The 20448-nt window shown below is 43.3% G+C and overlaps 1 protein-coding gene across 1 annotated transcript in view; it reads right to left on the minus strand.

The window, feature by feature from the left end:
- The window catches only part of EVPL (envoplakin), a 110308-nt gene that overhangs the window by 34160 nt on the left and 55700 nt on the right, over positions 1-20448 (minus strand). Inside the window, exons 8-10 of the mRNA XM_082271435.1 lie at positions 10302-10409; positions 5753-5848; positions 3384-3656 (exon numbers count right to left, since the gene is read on the minus strand). Coding sequence (XP_082127561.1) covers positions 3384-3656; positions 5753-5848; positions 10302-10409 — 477 coding nt within the window. The remainder of the gene's footprint in view (positions 1-3383; positions 3657-5752; positions 5849-10301; positions 10410-20448) is intronic.

Here is a 20448-nt window from a genome sequence, read left to right on the forward strand (position 1 = left end):
TGTACAGAGGGGAGAAATTTTATTAGATTATTTGCACATGTTTCAGAAGATTAGCTGGGAGTAAGATTACCTTGCAGTTACCTGAAGGAACTGTGTACAATGTATCTTAAAATGTATTTCTACTTTTGCAGCCAAATTACGATAACACCTACTTTATATTTGTTACATGACCTCTTTCACGTAGCATAACTTAAAAAATTGCAGCTTCCTTTTGTAATATGCTCTATTCTGGACCCTTCAGAAAGGAAAAATCCTACTTCATTGTCTTTGTTTATGATGGGGCTGAGCAGTTGTGTTTGCCATAATTAACCCTGTCTGTACTGTGCAGACAGATTTTCATTATCAATTGTAACACTTTCTGGCCTAACAAAGGGCTAAAGGTATAGAGGCTGGGCTTCTTGCCTTGTATGTTAATGAGGACAGACTTGGAACAGACTCACTCTAAAGGGCTCATTTACACTAGCTTCAAAACATGGCTTTGGACACACTTTTTTTAAGGTCTCTGAGCGACAGTCAAAGCTCCTGTCACTAAATAAAATGGTTAGCTTACAGTCTTGTTCGCACCTTGTGTCACTTAATGGTGTTTCAAAGCGTCTTCAAAGCCTCTATAGAAGTCTATGACGAAGCTCACTTGAAGCACCTGAAGCTTTTGAGAGTCTTTATTTCAGCTTTGCTTTGTTTTGGAGAAATTGCTGGTATGAAATGTCCACACGCACACAGTGAACCTGGCAAACTTCATTAAAGCTTCAAAAAAGCATCATCAAAGCTTTACAGAAACATGAAAAACACAGCAAAAAAGCATGTTGATGCGGTAGGCACTTTGATGTGTGTTGAGATTGAAACAAGTGTAAATGAGCCCTAACATTGTGCAAAAAACCTTGCAGTCAGCCATGACACCTCCTCCTCAGAAACATCTAAACAGTAATAAATAATATATATTTTTTTTCAAATGTAGTCATGCTGTGTGAATGGGAACACATAGCAAACATATAGTAGGGCTTTTTCAAACTTGACTGCAAAAGTGGAAATACACCTTAAGCCAAGAAAAGGTTAGCAACTGGGTTGGGATTTATTGCAGACTGTGTCCCTTGCTGAAAAGATTTACTCTTTCTACGTGTCCTGTTGACCATTGCCTCCATGAAAAAAATAAGGGAAAATACAAAATTTTTGCTACTAAATTATTCCTGTCACCATAACACAAAGTGGAAGTTTTCAAATTGGGACACTTATTAAGTGAAAACTGTCCAAAACAGCATTTTCCTCAGATTGAAAATTATTTTTTATTACTTGCTGTTAATTTTTTAGCCTTTTCTATTGTATTTAGGACAATTATAAAAAAAGATTGGTCTTTTAGTTACAGTATCTCCCAAAAGGGAGTACACCCCTCACATTTTTATAAATATTTTATTATATCTTTTCAATTGACAACACTGAAGAAATGACACTTTTCTACAATGAAAAGTAGTGAGTGTACAGCTTGTATAACATTATAAATTTGCTGTCCCCTCAAAATAACCCAACGCACAGTCATTAATGTCTAAAACGCTGGCAACAAAAAAGAGTACACCCCTAAGTGAAGATGTCCAAACTAGGCCCAGAGTGTCAATATGTTGTGTGGCCACCATTTTCCAGAACTGCCTTAACACTCTTAGGCATGGAGTTCACCAGAGCTTCACAGGTTGCCCCTGGAGCACTCCTCCATGACAACATCACAGAGCTGGTGGATGTTAGAGACCTTGCACTCCTCCACCTTCCATTTGAGGATGCCCCACAGGTTCTCAATAGGGTTTAGGTCTGAAGACATGCTTGGCCAATCCATCACCTTTACCCTCAGCTTCTTTAGCAAGGCAGTGGTTGTCTTGGAGGTGTGTTTGGGATCCTTATGTTGGAATACTGCCCTCTGGCCCAGTCTCCAAAAGGAGGGGGATCATGCTTTGCTTCAATATGTCAAAGTACATGTTGGCATTCATGGTTCCCTTAATGAACTGTAGCTCGCCAGTGCCGGCAGCACATATGCAGCCCAAGACCATGACACTCCCACCACAATGCTTGACTGTAGGCAAGACATACTTGTCTTTGTACTCCTCACCTGTTTGCCGACACACACGCTTGAAACCATCTGAATCAAATAAGTTTATCTTGGTCTCATCAGACCACAGGAAATGGTTTCAGTAATTCATGTCCTTAATCTGCTTGTCTTCAGCAAACTGCAGGCTTTCTTGTGCATCATCTTTAGAAGATGCTTACTTACATGCTGACCCCTCACCCCTTAAACCTCTGCAGCAATGCTGGCAACACTCATACTTCTATTTCCAAAAGACAGCCTCTGGATATGTTGCTGAGTATGAGCACTCAACTTCTTTGGCCGACCATGGCGAGGCCTATTCTGAGTTGAAACTGTCCTGTTAAATCACTGTATGATCTTGGCCACTGTGCTGCAGCACACTTTCAGGGTTTTGGCAATCTTATTATTGCATAGGCCATCCTTATGTAGAGCAACAATTCTTTTTTTCAGATCCTCAGAGTTCTTTGCCATGAGGTGCTATGTTGAACTTCCAGTGACCAGCATGAGAGTGAGAGCAATAACACCAAATTTCACACCTGAGACCTTGTAACACTAACGAGTCACATGACACTGGGGAAGGAAAATGGCTAATTGGGCCCAATTTGGACATTTTCACTTAGGGGTGTACTCACTTTTGTTGCCAGCAGTTTAGACACTAATGGCTGTGTGTTGCGTTATTACAGCAAATTTACACTGTTATACAAGCTGTACACTCACTACTTTAGTAAAGTGTAATTTCTTCAGTGTCGTCACATGAAAGGATATATGATAAAATATTTACAGAAATGTGAGGGGTGTACTCACTTTTGTGAGATACTGTATATGTACACTGATCAAAAATACAAATGCAACACTTTTTTTTGGTTTTCCCCCATTTTTCTTGAGCTGAACTCAAAGATCTAAGACTTTTTCTATGTACACAAAAGGCCTATTTCTCCCAAATATTGTTCACAAATCTGTCTAAATCTGTGTTAGTGAGCACTTCTCCTTTGCTGAGATAATCCATTCACCTCACAGGTGTAGTATATCAAGATGCTGATTAGACAGCATGATTATTGCACAGGTGTGCCTTAGGCTGGCCACAATAAAAGGCCACTCTAAAATGTGCAGTTTTATCACACAGCACAATGCCACAGATGGTGAGATTGTGAGATACTGTATACTTGAAATTATCAAACTTATACTCCTTTAAATCAAAATCTTGATATAGCTTTACCTAATTTTCCATTATGCGCCATACATATTTGATCTCTCTGCTCTTGTGTTCTACATTTATTATGTGTTTTCTTTCTCAAAGAATGCATTACAAAAGGCTTACATCTCCAGAATCCCAGTCGCAGAGTGTATCTACATTAATGGGCTGTTTTGGCCTTGATCTCCTCTGTTTGATGGGAACAATGTCTGGTGCTCTTTGTTTGAGTTCAGCCAATGTCTTCTCAGCCTGGGCCAGCTGTTTATCCTCTTTGTCCAGTTGTAGAAGTAGCTCAGATACCACTCCTGGAGTCTGTGTGTTTGGCTGGTTGTATTTTGTTGCAAGGTTTTTGTTGACATCTTTTAGAATTTGGGCTGCAGAATCTGCATCTTCATGAAACTGTAAAGGTGAAGATGAAGAAACATAAATTAGCTCTACTTTTCAAAGTACAATATTAGATATTCTTTTTATTTGGAAATTATTTTGAATTATTTTCTGTTACAGTGGATTGCCCTCTTTGAATTTGCTATAATGACCTTTTATAAAGGGGGGCTAAGCATTATTGATAGTATTGATAAACTAAGAGGAATGGATGACAACTGCAAAAAATGGATCAATCAGTTAAATACTAAGGGTATCTATGAGTACAAAAGCTCTTATTAATCTAATAATCCCAAATAAAGGCTTCTAACAGTAGTCGTTTTGTAGTTCACACAGCCCCCAGCTGTAGCTCTGGTGCAGATGAGGAAGCTGAAGATTATAAAACAGGGAATGGCACCAAACCCATTTGGGTCAGCAATTTGGCCTCCATGTTAACCTTGTTTCACATAGTAGTTCCTCCTCCTCCATCAAATGGTTCTCGGTTTCTTTACCTTTTAACAGAGGAGAGCTAAACAGATGATAGCCGAAGCCTGGCAAAAAATACAGTTCATCTTTAAGAGTTTAAGGAACATATGACTACAGTGCTGGTTAATGAAAAACTATCCAGTTTTTTTAAAGATTCCCAAGACAAATTGCTGAAAATAAGGGAACCATGGCTTACTCTTATTCTTCTTGTTTGAGTTAATTATAGGTTTATTCTTGGCCCTTGAACCTGAGTCTGTGGGGGATACATTGTGTGTGCCCCCTCTCCCAACCTCCATTTCTGTCTTTTGGTGGTTTGCCTTTAGTTTTCCCTTTCTTCTCTGACTTTTATCCCCCCTTTCAATCAACCCTGCCCCAATCTCTCTTCTCTTTCCTCATCTCTCACCCTTCCCCTATTGCTTTTCTGGACCTGTTTTAGGGAATCAGTTCACTTATCTCCAAACCTGGCCCCCAAAGGGCCCACCAGCATTATCTTTATAGAGGGCTTACATTTTTTTTTCCTCCCATTTTATGTTGAAACTGTTTTATTCATTAATGAAATAATACTAATAGAAAATATAAACGTAAAAGCACATGTCAAGTTCCAGTGAATGCACAATTATGCTTAAAGGTAAAAGTGATATAATGGCAGGCCTCACAGTGATTGTAATAACAATAATGATCACTATGACCTGTTAAGATGAACAGAGAGAGCATTAGTATAAACAGTTATCACTTTATCCATCTGATGGTGTAATGTTAGGGATCACTCTGAAAATGGTTCAAACATACATCAGTGCTACCGAGCTTAAAATAATTAGAGCAGTATATATCAGAGCACCACAATTACAAGAAACTGGTATAAAAGAACACATAATTCCATAGACAAATAGGAGAAAAAGAGAGAGAAAAAAAAGGGGGGGGTGAGGAGAAGAAAGGGATAAAGAAAAGAAGAAAAGGACCAAGGAATGAGGATGGGGCAGAGAATAATGATACCTATACCTGAGAGGTCCCAGAAGGTCCAGTTACAAAGGCCTCAAAATGGGAATAAAACTGAAAATAAGACCAGACTGTCCACATAATTTTGTGAGAATCGTATTAATCTCCCAGGTTAGCATGCGTTCCAGGTGCTCGATCAGCGCTATAATATTTATAGATGCACGTGTCTGTTCACTAATACCCTGACTTGATTGTTATTCTTATCAGTTGTTGTAGCCCAGGCATGGGCATCACTGTTTATATTTTTTCTTTTATAACCAATTAAAATGATTGAAACAGAAAAATAGATTTAATGATTTTTGATTGACTCCATAAATCCATAATGTATTAATTTTTCTGTCTGGACTCAGAATTATAGGGCATCTGTTTGGGACTTTTTTTTAGCAGTATTATGTTGCAGGACCCCCTGCCTCACCCATCAATCCCTAGTCTTCTGGGATAAACAGATCTGAATGAGTTGGCAAGGTCGGAACCTTGTTGTGCCAGAGGTAGTAAAAACTGCTCCCAAAAGAGCACAGTTAAGGTCTGGGATACCACAGGATCAGAATATTAACACTAAAACAAAAAAAGTTTAACATGATAAAAGTTTCTTTAACATTGTATCATAAACATCAACCCCAAAAATAAAGATAAATGTTTTTTGTGGTCCTTGCCTTCTTGTAATCCTCGGCATTCTTTAGATGATTTTCTTGACAGATGCACAGATTTAGAAAATTCTGCCACTCTCCTTTCAGGGCCTCATCATGAGCCTGTGACACAAATAATACATGTATTATTTTATGGACTTACACTTAATGCATTCATTGGGAAAAAAAACCAAATATACCGTTGTAAAGAAGATGTGAAATCAACACTGGAAACACTATCAATGTGTCAGCTATACGATGTACAACCAGGATATGTAATAATCCATGGCAAGAAAGGAGACTTTGACATCAAAGTTGTATAAATGCAGGCTACCACTATGTATCTGACCTCCTTTCCTGCAATGTTGTACATTGTATATACTGTACAATTTACATAAAGACTACTGCAAGGCAATTGCATCTACTGGTTTTGTTCCTCCATCTCTCCTCTCATCTAATAAGCAAACTTCTGCTTTCGGGTCAGTGCAAGTGAGGAGTAACAGGACTGTATGACCTCCTAGAAGAGTGCAGGCTGTCTGGATGCTGCTATCTTATAATATTAGAGGCATTCACCTGGGAAATCGGACTGGTGGAATGTGATATTACAATGCATGCATAAGGCTGATGCGTTCTATACAAAAAAGGTAAACCTGAAGCTTAAAGCTGATTTTGCACCAAAATCCAGGGTTCCCTTTTTTTAATACTGCCCCCCATGTAAAATTATTGCATTGAAACTGTAGAAAAAAAAAACCTATGCAGAAAAGTTAGATGGTACCAACTTATGACTGCGGCTCCTAGTCAAGGGAGGTCCTTCTCCACTGTGCTATAGATTCTTTTCATGAAATTTGAGCATTCTCAAGATTTTGCCGAAAAGGAACATCATCTCATCTTGTGCTGTGCAGAACTTGGTGTATTTTTACATAGGGGCTAAAACTATATGGGGAATGAGTTACCCATTTAATGCGGCCCTGTACAGTTTCCCTTTGCTCTCCCCTGCCCCATCGGTTTGCTTGGAGTATAGAGAAAAGCCCAGGACGTACACTTTTGGGCAAGGACAAGACTCCCTTTCCTTCTTCCTAGAATGCACATATTTAGGGATGAAGAAAGAGGCTTTACCTCTGTATAAGCTCCAACCAGTGACACTTAAGCTTATACAGAGCTTTTTTTCTTTGCTTTTGCAGAGCGCTGAATCTTGAAACTATAGAAAATACCATGAAGAACTAAAAAAGGTCTGAGCATGTTTCTTTTTTCCATGTTCCTATATGATGATGTGTTTTATGGCAGCCCTTTAATTTCAATGGGCTGCCTTATATGCAAGAAACAGGAAAAATTGGCGTCCATGATTTTTAAAATTGCGCTACATCGAAATGCATGGTGCTGCTTTACCATTCATTATGGTGGGTGTGAATCCATGCACATTTTCTAGATGCATAGGGTTGCCATTAAGAATTAATGGCACCCATGTGTCTTCAAAAGGGTGGCACAATTGTGTGCCGTGTGTGAATCATGCAATTTTGCACTAGTTCCAGCACTGCACCTGGTGTGAACGAGGACTGAATGTTGATACATGTAAAGTTATGCACTTGTGGTCTAAAAACATGCATTTCACATTATAAAAGGAAAACAGCTGGGAGAGTCCATGGTGGAGAAGAATCTGGGTGCCTTGGTAGATAATAAAATAAAATAGAATAATAATAGCATGCAATGCCAAGTCCACATCAATGCCTGACCTCACAAATGTGCTTCTGGAAGAATGGTCAAACATTCCCATAGACACGCTCCTAAACCTTGAGGACAGCCTTCCCAGAAGAGTTGAAGCTGTTATAGCTGCAAAGGGTGGGCCAACTCAACAGGGCTGCTGATAGGGCAGTACAACTGACCCTGTTGTACCGGGCCCTCCCCCATCAGCTACACAGTGGGGCCCGGCCGCATGACAGTTAGTTACTGCATTTTTTAAAAAAAATGCTTTTTAAACTCCTCTCCCACTTCTACTTGCCTATAGAGGGGTGTTATATTATTTTCCTGGGCCCCCTCAGATCTACAGAGGGGCCCAGGAGGTGAGCGCAGTGGAGGGACTATTTCTTTATTTTCGGGGCACATGTACATCATGCCATCCCACTATTCAATTAGTCCCAGCCGGCGGAGTGATACTACTATTCTCCATTTGGCTCCCGGCTGCTGTCCTGCCAAGATGTGAAACAGTTGAGCGGCTGACAGGGAGCAGCAGGAGGAGAGTGTGGCTGCAATGGACACAGTGAGTGGAGAATAGAGGATAGAATCCTAACTGTATCCTATTATATCACAGCACAGCAGGTTATCATCAGCAGCACAAAAGCAGGGGCTCTACCATGTCTCTGTGTCACACGACTGTTGGGTGCTGACTTTGTCAACTTATGGCTGTTCTGAGTTTTACAGACTGTAACATAGCACAGGCATAACAAAGTCAGCACCCAACAGTCATGTGACACAGAGCCATGATAGAGCCTCTGCTTATTGTGCTGCCTGTGTGATTATTATAATGCTGATGATCATAGGACACAGTGAGATGCTACTTTACACTTCAGTTGGGGGGGGGGGGGGGTTGAGCAGTAAACATGTGCAGCGGAGCTGCATTTTTACTGCCCCCCAAACCAATCCCCTTTAACTGCTTCACTGGATTGGAAGGGTGATATCACTACAGTGGTCATCACTACAGCAATGATTGAGATATAATTTTTTTTAGCCTCAGTGCTTCTGCACACAATAAAAGTAATCCTAGTGGCTAAAAAGCCTAGTGGCTTCATCTAAGCATGCCAATATCTTCTATGCAGGATGTGGAAACCTTACAAGCGGACCTGAACAAAATAATGGGGTGGGCAACTACATGGCAGATGAGGTTTAATGTTGAAAAATGTAAAGTAATGTACTTGGGCGTCAGAAACATGAAAGCAAGGTACTCACTGGGGGGGGGGGGGGGGGGGGAAACCTCTGGGTGAGTCTAGGATGGAAAAGGACCTGGGGGTACTGGTAGACAACAGGCTTGGCAGTGGCATGCAATGCCAAGCCGCTGCAAGCAAAGCCAACAGAATACTGGGATGTATAAAAAAGGGGATTCACTCCAGAAATAAAGAGATTATTCTCCCACTCTACAAGACTCTGGTCCGGCCACATCTGGAGTATGCTGTCCAGTTCTGGGCACCGGTCCTCAGGAAGGATGTGCTGGAACTGGAGAGAGTCCAGAGAAGGGCAACAAAAAAAATTAGGGGAATGGAGGACATCAGCTATGAGGAAAGACTACAAGCACTGAACTTATTCTCTCTGGAGAAGAGACGACTGAGGGGGGATATGATATCAATGTACAAATACTGTACTGGCGACCCTAGCATAAGGAACAAACTATTCAGAGAAAGGGAATACAAGAAGACACGTGGCCACTCACTAAAACTAGAGGAAAGTCAGTTTAACCTTAAAATACGTAAGGGGTTCTTCACTGTCAGAGCAGTAAGGATGTGGAATTCTCTTCCACAAACAGTCGTATCAGCAGGGAGCATCGATAGTTTCAAAAAACTATTAGATGGGCACCTTAAAGACCACAACATACAGGGGTATACAATGTACGGTTAAAAGCAAACACACACACACACATCATAGGTTGAACTGGATGGACTGATGTCTTTTTTCAACCCCACAAACTATGTAACTATGTACTTTTACAGGCAGTGGCATCCCTGCCTTTACCGCCTTTAGGATGCAAATGATAGCATCCAGTTCCTGAGACACAGTGAGAATGGCAGATGTCGTTCCTCCCACTGTGTGGCATCAGAAACCAGAAGCGACAAGGATTTTATCACTTCCAGTTTCGGTCTCATGTAGCCATTACCGGTTTGAACAAGCATCTGATCAAACTGATCTTGGTTTGATCAGATGCTTTAGAGGCCAGAGGTCTAAAAGACCCCAGATCTCTCCATAAAGAGGAGCTGTCATGGCTCATGCTATCACAAGTGATGGTTTTCATCCCTTGTGAAAGCAAAAAAAAAAAAGTAAAGATACAGTGTACGATTTTTTTCTTTGTAAAAAAATACAAATTTAAATAAATTTAAACTGCCCCCAATACTTTATGCTTAATGCGCAATTGCGAACACACAAGTTGGCTCCGCAAGCATTTATATAAACGGCAACAAACCTGCATTTTTTTTCCGAGTCGGGGTCAGGGGCGGGGCCATGAGTGGCGTCAAGGGTTTGGTTGAAGGGGGCCCCATCAGGTGAGCTGTATTGAGTCCCATGATTTCTAACAGCGGCCCTGCAACTCAATATTGAACCCTACGGACTAAGACTGGGATGGCAATAAAGTTCATGTGCGTGTAAAGGCAGGCGTTACAGTGTTCCAGTACATGAAAAATGCAGCATGTTCTACTTTTTTTTTCTATGTGTTTTTGATGCAGAAAAAAACGCATTGGACTGCATGTGGTCTATACTGGCTCTTAACCTAACCCTAAAATACTGACTACAGCAAATGTATGTATGTACATACTGTATATACTTTATATATATATATATTGTATATAAATATATTAAAACAATTTTTGTAGGGATTTACCTGAATACAGCTAGCAGCTGGGTGTTTGAGTTCAATCATCCTGTCCCCATCATCCAGCAGGTTATTCACTGTCTCCTCCTGGGGCAGCAATTCCTCTGACTTAAAACGCTGCAGGGAAAAAGACATCATATAAAGCAGAGCATTTATATAGCATTATTTTGTCACCTATATAAATGTATTTTGAGATGAGCAAATCTACCTCCAGATTTGCAATTTTATGGTCTACCTTTGCAGAATCAAAACAAAATCTGGTTGCATTGATCAAGAAATTCTTTCCTAAAGTGGAATTAAATCCTCGTATCCTTTACAGTCAAGGAAGCGGCCATCTTAACTACTGTTTGATCTGCAGTTTTAATGGAGTTACACATGTGATCAGTAATGACACCAATCATTGATTGACTTGACAGTTCGGTTGAGAGCGCAAGCAACTGAGGCAGTTATCATTCACAGGAGAGCAAAAGTTTGGGTAAGTAGAACGCTAGGTTCACGCGTGTCTGGTGCAAGATTCCCGTTCATTTTCACTACAGATTTCCTAAGCAGCTGTTTAGCAGTTCAGATGCAAATTTTTTGACCTGACGGCCACTGGTGTCTTTAACATTAGCTGGTTGTTAAGGAGCGGGCCGGGAAGCCAGCCGCCATATCCTTATTCATGTCCATCAGCTGCAGCCCGAGTTCTGCCTCCCTGTGATGTCACGGCCAGTGCATGCTGGCTCAGTGACTTCACAGGTGCGGTACCACCAGATGATGTAAGGTGGCCCGCTATTTAAGAACTGTCACAGGGAGAAGCAGGCAGACAGCAAAATCCTTAGACGCGAGCAGAGTTTTTTTTTTTTCAGGTGGCGGTGGCGGCAGGCGCCATGATTGAATAATAATCTACAGCAGGGGACATTGTTTTTTATTTTTAATAAAGGAATTGTCAAAATCTGTGGCAAAGTCCCCCACCCCAAAGCACCCCCCCCAAGTTGAGGGCATGTGGCCTGGTATGGTTCAGAAGGGGGGGGCGCTCACTGCCCCCCCCCCCCGATCATGGCCTGCAAGGCTGCATGCTTGGACAAGGGTCTGGTATGGATTTTGGGGGGAACCCCACACCATATTTATTTTTTAATTTTGGCTTGGGGGGCTCCTTTCAAAATCCATACCAGATGGGAGAACTGGAGCTGCTATGGGAGAACTGGAGCTGCTGATGTTTGAGGAGGACTTAGATTTTGTGGGGATAACTGAGACTTGGTTTGACAGCTCTCATGATTGGATGGCGACCATTCAGGGGTATTCCCTTTATCGCAGAGATAGAGAGGGTAAAAAAGGGGGAGGGGTATGTCTGTATATTAAGAACAGCATACAGGTAAATATGAGGGATGATATTAATAATGGAGCTATGGATGAGGCAGAATCCCTATTGGTAGAGCTTCAAAGGAATGGCACGGCGGGGAAGTTAATATTGGGCGTATGCTATAGGCCCCCCAACCAGAGGGAGGAGGGGGAGGCGGCCCTCCTTTTACAGATAGGATTGGCAGCAAGGATGGGAAATGTCATTATAATGGGGGACTTTAATTATCCAGATATAGACTGGGCAGAAGGAACCGCACACTCAACCAAGGCTAGGCAGTTCCTAAATGTTTTGCAGGACAATTTTATGGGTCAGATGGTGAATGCACCGACAAGAAACAATGCGGTACTTGACCTACTGATTACCAATGATACAGACCTGATCACGGATATAGAAATACGGGACAACTTAGGAAACAGTGACCATAGGTCAATAAGTTTCAGTATTAATTACAGTAATAGGAAGCAGAGGGGTAATATAAGGACACTGAATTTCAAAAGAGCCAATTTCCCTAAACTGCGCTCGCTGCTAGAAAATATCAATTGGGATAGAACCCTGGAAACAAAGAACACGGAGGAAAAATGGGAGTGCTTCAAGAGCATACTAAACAGGGGGATTGGCCAGTGTATTCCAAAGGGAAATAAATTTAAAAGAGCAAAAATAAACCCTGGATGGCTAAACTCCAACATAAAAATGTATATTAGCGCTAAAGAAAAGGCCTTCAAAAAATACAAGACTGAGGGGTCATTGGCAGCATTTAAGCATTACAAAGAGTGTAATAAGAAATGTAAAGATGAAATCAGGGCGGCTAAAATAGAACACGAGAGACATATAGCGGAGGAGAGTAAAAAGAACCCCAATAAGTTCTTTAAGTATATAAACAGTAAGAAAGCGAGGCCAGAACACATTGGCCCCATAAAAGATGATAAAGGAAATATGGCCACTGAGGACACAGAAAAGGCGGAAGTGTTAAATAATTTCTTCTCTTCAGTCTTCACAAAAGAATCGGGGGGCTACACGAACCCAGCTTGTAAGGCCGATAATACACCTCAGGAAGTGCCGCCATGGTTAACAGAAGATAGACTTAGAGCTAAACTAGAGAAACTTAACATAAATAAATCCCCGGGACCGGATGGCTTGCACCCGAGGGTTCTTAATGAGCTCAGCCAGGTGATTGCCAGACCATTATTCTTGATCTTTAAGGATAGTTTACAGACGGGTATGGTGCCAGCTGATTGGAAAAAAGCCAACGTGGTACCAATATTTAAGAAGGGGCCGAGATATATCCCGGGTAACTATAGGCCGGTCAGCCGAACATCTGTAGTCTGCAAAATTTTGGAGGGGATGTTAAGGGACCACATACAAGACTTTAGTAATAAAAACGGTATTATAAGTAGTAATCAGCATGGATTCATGAAAAATCGTTCTTGCCAAAGCAATCTATTAACCTTCTACGATGAAGTGAGCAGCCACCTAGATAAAGGTAAGCCTGTGGATGTGGTGTATCTGGACTTTGCAAAGGCCTTTGACACCGTTCCCCAAAAACGATTACTGTACAAACTAAGGAAGGTAGGTATGGACCATAAGGTGAGTACCTGGATAGAGAAATGGCTCCAGGGGAGAGTACAGAGGGTGGTGATTAATGGGGAGTACTCGGATTGGGCGGGTGTGGAAAGTGGGGTCCCCCAGGGTTCTGTCCTGGGACCAATCCTGTTTAATTTGTTCATAAATGATCTAGAGGAGGGGATATCGAGTACAATCTCAGTATTTGCAGATGATACTAAACTAGGCATGCCAATATCTTCTATGCAGGATGTGGAAACCTTGCAAGCAGACCTGAACAAAATAATGGGGTGGGCAACTACATGGCAGATGAGATTTAATGTAGAAAAATGTAAAGTAATGCACTTGGGGGCCAGAAACCAGAAAGCAAGCTACTCACTAGGGGGGGAACCTCTGGGTGAGTCTAGGATGGAAAAGGACTTGGGGGTACTGGTAGACAACAAGCTTGGCAGTGGCATGCAATGCCAAGCTGCCGCAAGCAAAGCCAACAGATTACTGGGATGTATAAAAAAGGGGATTCACTCCAGAAATAAAGAGATTATTCTCCCACTCTACAAGACTCTGGTCCGGCCACATCTGGAGTATGCTGTCCAGTTCTGGGCACCGGTCCTCAGGAAGGATGTGCTGGAATTGGAGAAAGTCCAGAGAAGGGCAACAAAAATAATTAGGGGAATGGAGGACATCAGCTATGAGGAAAGACTACAAGCACTGAACCTTTTCTCTCTGGAGAAAAGACGATTGAGGGGGGATATGATATCAATGTACAAATACTGTACTGGTGACCCGAGCATAAGGAACAAACTATTCAGAGAAAGGAGATACAATAAGACACGTGGCCACTCACTAAAACTAGAGGAAAGGCGGTTTAACCTTAAAGTGCGTAAGGGGTTCTTCACTGTAAGAGCAGTAAGGATGTGGAATTCTCTTCCACAAGCAGTCGTATCAGCAGGGAGCATCGATAGTTTCAAAAAACTATTAGATGGACACCTTAAAGACCACAACATACAGGGGTATACAATGTACGGTTAAAAGCAAACACACACACGCATCATAGGTTGAACTGGATGGACTGATGTCTTTTTTCAACCTTACTAACTATGTAACTATGTAACTATGTAACCTAAGGGTCTGGTATTGGTTTGGGCGGGGCTCCACACCTTTTTATTTAAAATTTTGGTGTGGACCCCCATGCTGGTTTTTTTTTTTGGATCGAATTTGTGTTTAAAACTGGTCCAATGTGCGCTTCACATGCATTCCCATAGAAGGCAATGAACCTGGAATACTCATCTGAACCGCACCGCAGTGCTAAAAAAACGCACAGTACTCTTTTTTTAAATTGGCACTGCTGCTGCACCGCACATATGTAAACCGTCTCCATAGAAAGCCGATTTGATTCACATGTCATGCGAATCAGATGCAGTTCAAAACGCATATATATGTGAACAGAGCCTAGGGGTTTCTCCTCTGCCCTGGACAAAACGAGCACTTAACTCTTGAAATATTTTTTTTTTGCCTGGAGTTGGACTAATTATTTAAAAAATAAAGTAATCACTATGACTTTAGCTCTATGTTATACAACAGATAAAACATGTATGATAATTTTTTTCAACATTTTCTTCTTTTCTCCTCTTTCTTTGTTTCCACCGCATCCTTATTTTTTTTCCAACATCCCCCCCAGTTGCACCTGAGGCTAACCTCACCTCTCTGGTTTGTTCCAGTGCCCCCAAGGGGTGGTATGTCCCACTTTGGGAAACACTGAGTTAAATCAATATTAGTTTTGCTCTATCTAGTAAGGTCCAGTATCTGTAAAGAAGATCCAACAGTTGCATGAAAACCAATAGAACCTGCTTAAATCCCTATTTATAAGGATAATAACTGAGTCTAAAAGAGAGACTAAAAGTGATATTCCTCGCTCCAAAAAGTGCATTAAGAAAACTGGAGGTCATTATGATGCCTTACAGAGAGTTAAGCTGGATATACACTAGTAGATTTTTGAACTGATATGTGTAAGAAAATGTATATAAAAATCCTCAGTGCATCTGACACGTTTACGAATATCATTCAAAATTTTGTTTCCTTTTAATATTCAATTTTGAGTGAATGGACATTTCAGAATGAAAACCACAAGCACTGTTAGAAATTTGTTCTTTCGGGAACAAAATTTTTATCCTGCCCTTTCGAATTTCCTCGTCACTGTGGTCAAAAACAAACACCAACTTGACCTCGCTAATGATTAGAAAATTTACTAATGTATGGCGAGCTTTACGCATCTCTAGAAAACTTTGAGCCTATATTCAAACTCTGAAACATTTTGTATATTGCAAAGGCTGTTTGTTCTTACCTCCAGGAAGTCAGGAAGGAGAAAGAGGTGGTCTTCATTTAACATACTAAAGGAGAAGTTCACCTTTGGCAACATGTTACATGTTCCACCCGATTTTAGAGTTCCCTGTACTAGCTGCCACTGTTTGAATACAGCGTGGTCCTGTGAGCCTCCGCCCACATGGCTTGTGCCATTCAGATGCACAGCTCTGTGTGTCTAAATGAACTACAAGCCTCGACATCCATTGCAGCTGTTGGCTTGTAGTTCTCAGTGAGCTACCATGGCACTGTGGAGCGCCATGGTAGTTCATTGAGTCTTCCTGCCAGGGAGTATCTGCTTACCCATACAGGATGTGCGCAGGAGACCTGCATGGCGTCAGCAAACTGCTGATCACTGGTGCAGTACTTTCCAGGGCTCCTGCAACCAAAAATAATAAATGGACATTTTTTTACCTGCAAAAAAATGTACATCTATTTATTTTTTTTAGAAAGTGAACTTATCCTTTAGAAGAGGTATGAACTCCAGAGAGAGAGATATAATTTTTGCTCCTGTACAAATAAGAGTTCATCTGGAATATGCAGTTCAGTTTTGGGCACCAGTTCTCAAAAAGGATATCAGGGAACTGGAGAAAGTGCAGAGAAGGGTAACACAACTAATAACAGGCATTGAGGAGCTCAGCTATGAGGAAAGATTAGAGGAACTGAATATGTTATTCGATTTAAAGTGTTTGTTACCCTAAAAAAAAAAAAAACAGATGCGTGTGCTGTGTATTTTGGCCCCTTCTATCACCTAAAAAACCTGGCTGTTCCTGACTGGCTATACACTCACCTTTAAACTGACCATGGATTATCATGGCATAATAAATTCCCTCATGCTTTAGCTGATTTAGGCTCTTGATTACAGGTTAAATTATAAAAATCAACGGTGTGAGTTGGAAAGAAGTGAAGTCTGGTTTCATATGTATGCTGCCATGTGTAGTCAAGGCAAATTACGGTATGTAATAAAACTGTTTTCATTTTCTAACCTGCACTTTAAAAAGCATTGAACTGACTTGCTACTGCAACCTTTAATTTTTTTTAGTGTTTTATAAATTGTTCATACGATGGACCTAATTGCACCAGCCACCTCTCATGCAGAACACCGTGGATTTAAAGTAACCCTAACTAAATGATATTTAGCTTGTCAAAGAACTGTGTACATGTACAATATTTTAACCGCCTCACATCTGCGCTACAGCCTATATACGGCTGCAGCGCGGACTTGAATTTTCGGGAGGCCGTTTTTAAACGGCCTCCCATAAACAAGCCCTCCGCGCGCTCCCGCGAGCGCGCATCGGGCAGAAGCTGTGTTGGCCGTGTCCCTTGGACACAGCCAATCACAGATCGAGACGAATGGCCAATCACAGCGGCCGTTCGTCACGATCGAGGCATCCAATGAGAGATGATCTCATATGTAAACATATGAGATCATCTGTCATTGCCTCGGTAGTAACAGACTCCCCGCGCGCTCCCGCGAGCGCGCACCGGGGATAATCTGTGTTGGCCGTGTCCCTTGGACACAGCCAATCACAGATCGTGACGAATGGACAATCACAGCGGCCATTCGTCACGATCGAGGCATCCAATGAGAGATGATCTCAAATGTAAACATTTGAGATCATCACTCATTGCCAGCTCTCCCTCCTCACACACAGACTGCAGTGTGAGGAGAGGAGAGACCGTAAGTGTAAAAAAAAGTGCCCACCAGTGATCACCAGTGCCCACCAGTGCCCACCAGTGCCCACTAGTGATCACCAGTGCCCACCAGTGTGCCATCAGTGTGCCCAGTGCTCATCAGTGCCCACCAGTGCCCACCAGTGTGCCCATCAGTGCCCGCCCAGTGCTCATCAGTGCCGCCCAGTGCTCATCAGTGCCGTCCAGTGCTCATCAGTGCCGCCCAGTGCTCATCAGTGTGCCCAGTGCCCACCAGTGCCCACCAGTGTGCCCATCAGTGCCCGCCCAGTGCTCATCAGTGCCGCCCAGTGCTCATCTGTGCCGCCCAGTGCTCATCAGTGCCGTCCAGTGCTCATCAGTGCCACCCAGTGCTCATCAGTGCCGCCCAGTGCTCATCAGTGTGCCCAGTGCCCACCAGTGCCCACCAGTGTGCTCATCAGTGCCGCCCAGTGCTCATCTGTGCCGCCCAGTGCTCATCAGTGCCGCCCAGTGCTCATCAGTGCCGTCCAGTGCTCATCAGTGCCGCCCAGTGCTCATCAGTGTGCCCAGTGCCCACCAGTGTGCTCATCAGTGCCCGCCCAGTGCTCATCAGTGCCGCCCAGTGCTCATCAGTGCCGCCCAGTGCTCATCTGTGCCGTCCAGTGCTCATCAGTGTGCCCAGTGCCCACCAGTGTGCCCATCAGTGCCCGCCCAGTGCTCATCAGTGCCGCCCAGTGCTCATCAGTGCCCGCCCAGTGCTCATCAGTGCCGCCCAGTGCTCATCAGTGCCGCCCAGTGCTCATCTGTGCCGCCCAGTGCTCATCAGTGCCGCCCAGTGCTCATCAGTGTGCCCAGTGCCCACAGAGCCCATCACAGTGCCCATCAGTGAGCCAGTTAACCGTGCCCATCAGTCTCACCGTGCCCATCAGTGTCACCAACGATGGCAAAAAAAATTTTCTCAGCCGAGGAGGCCTTCAATATCATAAGTGAGGACATGGACAGGGAGCTTTCTGCTTCGGAGTCAGAGTCTGACTCCGAAGTAAATTACGAGCCGGTCATTAGCAGCAGGACGCAGACCGACTCCGACGAGGAGGAATACTGCCCGCCTGCCAAATGAAGGCGTTCTGGTGAGGAGGAGGCAGTGCCATCCACCAGCTCCGCAGTGCCATCCACCAGCTTCGCAGTGCCATCCACCAGCTACGCAGTGCCATCCACCAGCACCACAGTGCCTCGGCAAGAAAGGCCAAGCTCAAGTGGGGTGTCACCTCGCCCCCAAAGGGTTAGGACCAACGCCAGCCTTCCCTATGCCCTTCTGAACCCCCTGTGGCTTCCTCCCAACTCAGGAGAAGCCATCATCCCCCCTTTCACTGCCCAGCCAGGAGTCCAGGTCAACACAGAGAACTTTGCCCCAATTGACTACTTCCGTTTAATTTTTACGGAGGACCTGCTGACGTCCATTGTGGCCCAGTGCAACCTGTATGCACAACAATTTATCCAGAGTAGCCCCACATCTTTTTATTCCCGTCCCTTTGAGTGGAGAGACCTAACGGTGGAGGAGTTCAAGATATTTTTAGGCCTCACCTTCAACATGGGACTCAATAAAAAAAACGAACTGCAAGCATATTGGTCAACCAAACCAATCTACCATATGCCCATCTACTCTGCAGTAATGCCCAGGGCCAGGTATTTGATGATCATGAGGTTCCTCCATTTCAACGACAATACCCAGTGCCCTCCCCGAAATTCCCCAGCATTTGACAAGCTGTTCAAAATTCGGCCACTTCTAAATTATTTTTCAGAAATATTCCCTCAATTATTTACCCCAGACCAAAATATATGTGTGGATGAGTCCCTTGTGAAATTTACTGGCAGGCTGGGCATCAAACAATTCATTCCCAGCAAACGGGCCCGCTATGGGGTGAAGCTTTACAAACTATGTGACCGAGCCACAGGGTACACCTATGCCTTCAGGGTGTACGAAGGGAAGGACACCCAGCTGCATCCCCCTGAATGTCCGGACTACATGGGATCAAGCGGGAAAGTAGTTTGGGACCTAATTTACCCTCTCCTTGAAAAAGGCTACCACCTGTACGTAGACAATTTCTACACCAGTTTGCCCCTGTTCCGAAACCTTCACAGAAAGAAGACTCCTGCATGTGGCACGGTCCGAAAAAACCGGAAAGGCTTTCCTCAAAGGCTAGTAAACACCAAGCTGAGAAGAGGGGAGACGGCGAGTCTGAGAAATGAGGAAGTTCTGGCTGTGAAGTGGAGGGACAGAAGAGACGTCTACATGTTGTCTTCGATCCACAATGACAACTATGTGGAATCCCGACGAAGGAATGGCCCAGTCCGAAAGCCAACATGTGTACATGAGTACAACTTATTCATGGGGGGAGTGGATTTCAACGACCAAATGATGGAACCCTATCTACCCACAAGACGTACCTATCATTGGTACAAAAAAGTAGCAATTTATATTTTTCATTTGGCCATATACAAATCCACCGAAAGCCCCCAACCCTTCCTTTATTACCTGGAGGAAATCTTCACAACCCTCATATTTCCAAACGGCCCACCAGAAAACATTAGATCTGACGTAATAAGCAGACTGTCTGAACGCCATTTTCCAAGTAAAATCCCTCCCACACAAAGAGACCAAAAACGGCAGAAAAAATGTAGGGTGTGTACCAAGGCAGGAATTCGAAAAGACACCCGTTATTATTGTCCCCAGTGTCCTTCCCAACCAGGCCTCTGTGTAGACGACTGTTTCCGACGTTACCATACTTGTCTAAATTATTAGTATGGTAAACGTAGTCCTCCGCTTTCACCCCTTATGCCACTGTATGCTCCTGAAATGACCCTGGACTGTTATTCAACGACGCCTTTGCCTGCTGATTTTGTACCTATGTCTGCCTGCTCCGGAACTGACCCTGGCCTGTTTTTTGACCATGCTTCTGCCTGCTGATTCTGTTCATACCTCTGCCTGATCTGGAACTGACCCTGGACTGTTATTTGACCATGCCTTTGCCTGCTGATTTTGTACCTACCTCTGCCTGCTCTGGAACTGACCCTGGACTGTTTGACCACAATTTTTGCCTGCCTCTTGAAGTAGTGGGATTCATACCACAGGGGTCTCACATATGTGAGGGGACCAGAATTGTTTTTCTGGATGAAGAAAACAATTTTTTTTGTTGTTCTTGTTGTTCTTCTTCTCAGATTGCCATCATGCCTCTGCCTGCCGCATGC

Source organism: Pelophylax lessonae (genome assembly GCF_965119305.1).
Source record: "Pelophylax lessonae genome assembly, chromosome: 11".
NCBI classification, from domain to species: domain Eukaryota; kingdom Metazoa; phylum Chordata; class Amphibia; order Anura; family Ranidae; genus Pelophylax; species Pelophylax lessonae.